This window comes from Triticum aestivum, chromosome 6D (assembly GCF_018294505.1).
Source record: "Triticum aestivum cultivar Chinese Spring chromosome 6D, IWGSC CS RefSeq v2.1, whole genome shotgun sequence".
Lineage (NCBI taxonomy): Eukaryota > Viridiplantae > Streptophyta > Magnoliopsida > Poales > Poaceae > Triticum > Triticum aestivum.
The window spans coordinates 476,266,738-476,272,057 of record NC_057811.1 but is presented as its reverse complement, the minus strand read 5'-3'; the positions used below and the strand labels follow the sequence as shown (position 1 = coordinate 476,272,057).

General features: G+C 48.9%; 1 protein-coding gene across 1 annotated transcript; it reads left to right on the top strand.

Moving 5' to 3' along the window:
* The first annotated feature begins 3,015 nt into the window (after positions 1–3,015).
* LOC123142128 (dehydration-responsive element-binding protein 1H-like) lies at positions 3,016–4,187 on the top strand. The gene has a single exon (XM_044561142.1). It carries the CDS (start codon positions 3,090–3,092, stop codon positions 3,822–3,824), a length of 735 nt encoding a protein of 244 aa, XP_044417077.1. The 5' UTR covers positions 3,016–3,089; the 3' UTR covers positions 3,825–4,187.
* The last annotated feature ends 1,133 nt before the right edge of the window (positions 4,188–5,320 follow it).

Genomic DNA, 5,320 nt, shown 5'->3' with positions numbered 1-5,320 from the left:
ACCCGGAACCCCTTCCGATCAATGATCAACATCGGAGCCGTGGACACCCATATTGACCCCTATACCCACACGAATAAATATTCGAGTGATCCTCCAGTTGCCGTGTGCTATTCCTGTTGCTTCGCGATATGTTACAAATACCCGAGGTGAGACATGTTGGCATTCCCGTGGATCAACAACTTGTCCACTATGCTAGTTACCTCGTTACCGGTTTTGTTCTCTTTTCTCGTTTCGTGTTCCGGCATCCCCGTGATCAAATCACAAAGTGTCTGGCCAGACGATGATGGACACCGTAACACCGAGAGGGCCCGAGTATATCTCTCCATCGTCGGAGGAGCAAATCCCAATCTCGAGCTATCAAGTCACTTAACATACTTTCCCATGAACCCGTAAGCCGCCGTAATAGCCATCCAGTTACGGATGACGTTTAACAAACCCCAAAGTTCATGAAGCAAGCATGAAGAAACTCGATACTCTCATGGTCTAAGGAATTATGCAAACATTAACTATCTCTGTGTTATAAACCATCAACTTGTGACAAATGTATCTCTTGGCATAACATCAATTCGGGTCGATTCAACACAAATGTCATTCCTGACATTTTGCCCTCAAAATTGCTTGGTATAGACATGCCCATGATTGGGAAAACATAATCATCATGCAACACTTGAGCTAGTCTTAGAGGCACGACTAGGAATACATTTTACCGTTTATTATTCCACACGTGCATATGGGTTCTCCCCAGAGCCTTTATGGATATACGGGCTCGGGAACCACATCAGTTATAGCATGGAACATAAACATAATTATGAACAGGGAGATAATCAATAACATTTATTATTGCCTCTAGGGTATATCTCCTACAAATGGGTACCTGTTGATGCTGATGAACAGGGGAGGAGCGCCGCGATCTCTAGACACGGACAGGTTGATGCAGCGGCCTGGGTCGGGGTCGCTGGAGAAGGTTGACGGCGGCGGAGCTCGAGCTGTTGTGGTCAGGCGCCAGGAAGACGAAGGAGAAGAAGCCGAGGTGGGGGTAAAAGTAATAGAAAGGACCCATGTCCCTATTTATAAGGAGGTGACTAGACGGTATGCACGGAAATCGAGGAGGCCAAAAATGATTATGTGGCTATATGGACGCCTTGTGCGGAGTTAATGCACGTGACGTCATGGCGGGTTACCACGATTCTGCGATGTGACGTCATGGCGGGTAACAACGAATTGATAATGGAAGATTCTGCTAAGTCAAGTGGTGAAGATTGATGTGAACAAGTTCAAATCAACCTGGGGCCTAATATTGGGGATATAACTCCTAGGTATGACCCGCCCAGCAGGGGCCGGTTATGCCATTGGCGACTTAAAGATGAAGAGGCCTGATAAGGTCCGGGAAAAGACATGAAGATGGCGGTTCATGGAACAGGCTTATTGAAGGCCCAAAACCCGGAGGCGATTCAAGGCCCGAAGGTGTGAACCGCTAGGCGATAACTTGTTTTGTAAGGCAAGCTTAGTTAGAAACCGAGCCGGTCACGTTTGCGTGAGCCAGCCGGGACTCTGTAAGTCGCCGGGCATCAACCTATATATGAAGGGGTGACCCGGCGAGTTAACTCAAGAAACATACGATCGAGAACTAGGTCAAGCATATTCGCTCCCTTGTAATCGAAACTCAAGCAATACAACTAGAAGCAGAACGTAGGCTTCTACCTCGTTGAGAGGGGCCGAGCCTGGGTAAATTCTCTGTGTCCTTTGTCCCGTTCAACTCCTTTAAGCTAATCTAGTGTGATGGCTCCACATCTAAGTCCTTTCACTAGGGCATCTGCCGTGATAAATCCACGACAGTAAGTAAATTAAAATGGAATTGGTTGAGAAGGTAAGTAAATTAAGGTCATCGATTATCATATACATGGAAGGTTGGACGAAGGGGTGTTGGAAGAAAGGTGACATGGAAACCTTACATTCTTTTTAAGTAGTAGAGAAATTACCTTATATTTTGATTAGAAGTTTGGTAAGTAAATTAAAATGGAATTGGTTGAGAAGGTAAGTAAATTAAGATGATTGATTATCATATACATGAAAGGTTAGATGAAGGGGTGTCGAAAAAAGGTGAAAAATGGGAACCTTACATTCTTTGGAAGTAGTAGAGATACTGACATGCGCGTACATGAAACATTCTTTGTAAGTACTCCCTCCGTTCCTAAATATTTATCTTTTTAGAAATTTCAAATGGACTACCACATACGGATGTATATAGACATATTTTAGAGTGTAGATTCACTCATTTTGTTTTGTATGTACTCCCTCCGTTCCTAAATACTTGTCTTTATAGGCATTTCAACAAGTGACTACATACGGAGTAAAATGAGTGAATCTACACTCTAAAATATGTCTACATACATCCGTATGTGATATTCATTTGAAATGCCTAGAAAGACAAGTATTTAGGAACGGAGGGAGTAGTCACTTGTTGAAATCTTTAGAAAGATAAATATTTAGAAACGGAGGGAGTAGTAGAGATACTGACATGCGCGTACATGGAACCCAAACGCCCCTTAAACTAAAATTAAACGCAAGCTTTTAGTTTCACCAAAGCCCTTGCCAGTTGCCACCACTATGCCAGTCGCTAGCTTCAGGAGTCACGAGTCACGCGTGGCACCTGACCTGACCTGACTTTCTTCACACTCACTTAGCGAACAGGCAAACGCCTGGCAGGAAAGCGCCATGCTTCCCACGTGCTAACATAACGCGCTGCAGGAAAGCGCCACCATGCCACAAAAACGACGCTTCAGGTAGCCACTTAACAACATGTGTACTCAGCTGGCGGCTACGAGCAGGGATGCTAGACCAAGACGCGTGTTATAACGGTCTGGAGTGCACACAGACCGGCGTAAGCTGCGTTTCCAAAGCGCGTCTTGCCATCCGGCGAGTGGACGCGACGCAGCAACGCGGCTAAGGAAACAGCTGTCATCTTATTGTTACACGTATAAGTAGGCACACGCACGAGCACGACACTAAGCAACACTCTCACTCTCTCAGTCGAGCACAAGCCTCAAGCTAGCTACCACCACCGAGCTATCGACCGGCAGCCAGCAGCCATGGACATGAGCGTCGAGCACTCGAGCTCTGCCTCCTCCTCATCCACGACCGAGCGCGGCGGGACGGCGTGGCCGTGGCCGCCGAAGCGCCCCGCGGGCCGCACCAAGTTCCGGGAGACGAGGCACCCCGTGTTCCGCGGCGTGCGGCGCCGTGGCAGCGCCGGCCGGTGGGTCTGCGAGGTGCGCGTCCCTGGGGACCGCGGCACGCGCCTCTGGCTCGGGACGTACTTCACCGCCGAGGCGGCCGCGCGCGCGCACGACGCCGCCATGCTCATGCTGCGCGGCCGTTCCGCCGCGTGCCTCAACTTCCGGGACTCCGCGTGGCTGCTTTCGGTGCCGCCCGCCTTCTCCAACCTCTCTGATGTCCGGCGCGCGGCCGTCCAGGCCGTCGCGGACTTCCAGCGCCGTCCGGAGGCCACCGGTGCCGCTGCGGCGGGCCAGGAAGTCACCTCCAGCGTGGCCGTCCCGTCGTCGGCGGCGTGCAGCGTCCCCTCGTCCGAGACGGCGCAGACCTCCGGTGATGCCACTTTTGGGGCGCCAGCCGCATTGAACATGGACATGTTCGACCTCGACTGCTTGTTTGGGGAGACGGACTCGGACACGAACTACTACGCGGACCTTGCGCACGGCCTGCTCATGGAGCCACCGCCTACCATGGCCACCGGGCAGTACTGGGACAATGGAGACTGCGCCGACGGCGGAGCCGGAGCTGATGTCGCGCTCTGGAGTTACTAGGACCTATATCGACAATCTCTAGCACATCCGACGACGTGGTAACCTGGGCCGGAGGGACATAGCGACAGCACCGCGCTCTCACATGTTTGACTCTTCGTCCCGAGTGTCTCCTTTCTTCCTTGTCGACCCTCGACCTCTTTGCTCTATATCCTTAGCTAGAAGCCTAGAACCAAGTGGACAAGTGGTGGCCTGGTGGGATCGATGAGATGCATCACCTTAATTTTGTCTTTAGAGTAATCAAACTAACGCAGTAGCCCTCTTAGAGATGGATAGATTCATAGAATTGTAACACTGAGATTTATTTTGTCCATACACATATGCCTATTATGAGAAATTGTTAATCATATATTATATTTTATTAAATTTGTTGTGTGTGTGCACACGCGCGCAAAATATGAAAACAGTACCTAAATTTAGAAAACATTTCTATTCCTCTTCTTCTTATTATTAGATTAATATTACTATAAATTAGTCTGATCCAAGACAATGCATATAAGTTTAAGTTTAGCACTTTCAATATCTTTTTTCGAAACAAGGCAAAAGATTTGCCATTTCATTGATTAAGAAGGAAGTTTCAAACAAATGCCTCAAAGCGGCTAAAAGAAAAAACAATAAGGGGTCTACTCTCGCGGCATTACTCATGTGCTTCGCGCCAGCCACGTCGAAAAAGACACATCCGCTTTGATCTTACTGATAAGAACCGTGGAAGGGATGGCCGTGTTTTTTTTCTGAAGACCCGCGGCATTATGTTCCGTCCATATCTCCCATGAGATAAGCATCATCAGGGAGGCAAGCGCCTTAGGGGATCCAAGGCGAATCTGAAGGTTGCCGTTCCACCATGCTCTCACCGAAGTCACTGTTTGCCAAGCTGTCGTAGAGATGTGATGCATTCCAAGCCACGGAAGAATATGATTCCAAATGCAGGTGGTGTAGCGGCATTGGAAAAGGAGATGGGCGGCCGACTCTTGGCATTGCTTACAAAGAGGACAGAGACCACAGTTTGGCCAGCCGCGACGTAATAGTCGATCCGATGTCCAAATCCTATTTTGAAGGACAAGCCACGCAAAGAACTTGCACCGTGTGGGGGGGGGGGGGGGGCAAACCTTCCACACCGAGTGAACAAGATCCGACGAAGTGAGACCCTCGAACTGAGCCCTGTAGGCTGAGGAAGTAGAGTACACCCCATCCTTAATGAACTTCCAAACGATGGAATCTTCTATGTCATCAGTCAAAGAGGTCATGGAAATCTTCTCCTAGAGGTTAGCAAACTGCTGAACTTGAGCGAGCGACAAGCCATTGGATGTGTCAATGAGACAAAACCAAGGGAGTACCTCTTCATTGTTGGAGGAGCAAACCCTATTCTTGAACTATCCTGTCCTTCGACATCTTTTTCGCTGTACCTGAAAGTTACCGTTATGATCGCCATGTTACTGGTAACTTTTGGCAACCCCAAATTAACCATCCGATATGAAGGTACCGACATTCTCCTGGTCTAA

What these genes read in the sequence shown, in the direction of transcription:
- LOC123142128 (XM_044561142.1), top strand. Translation starts at nt 3,090, where the DNA reads ATGGACATGAGCGTCGAGCACTCGAGCTCTGCCTCCTCCTCATCCACG.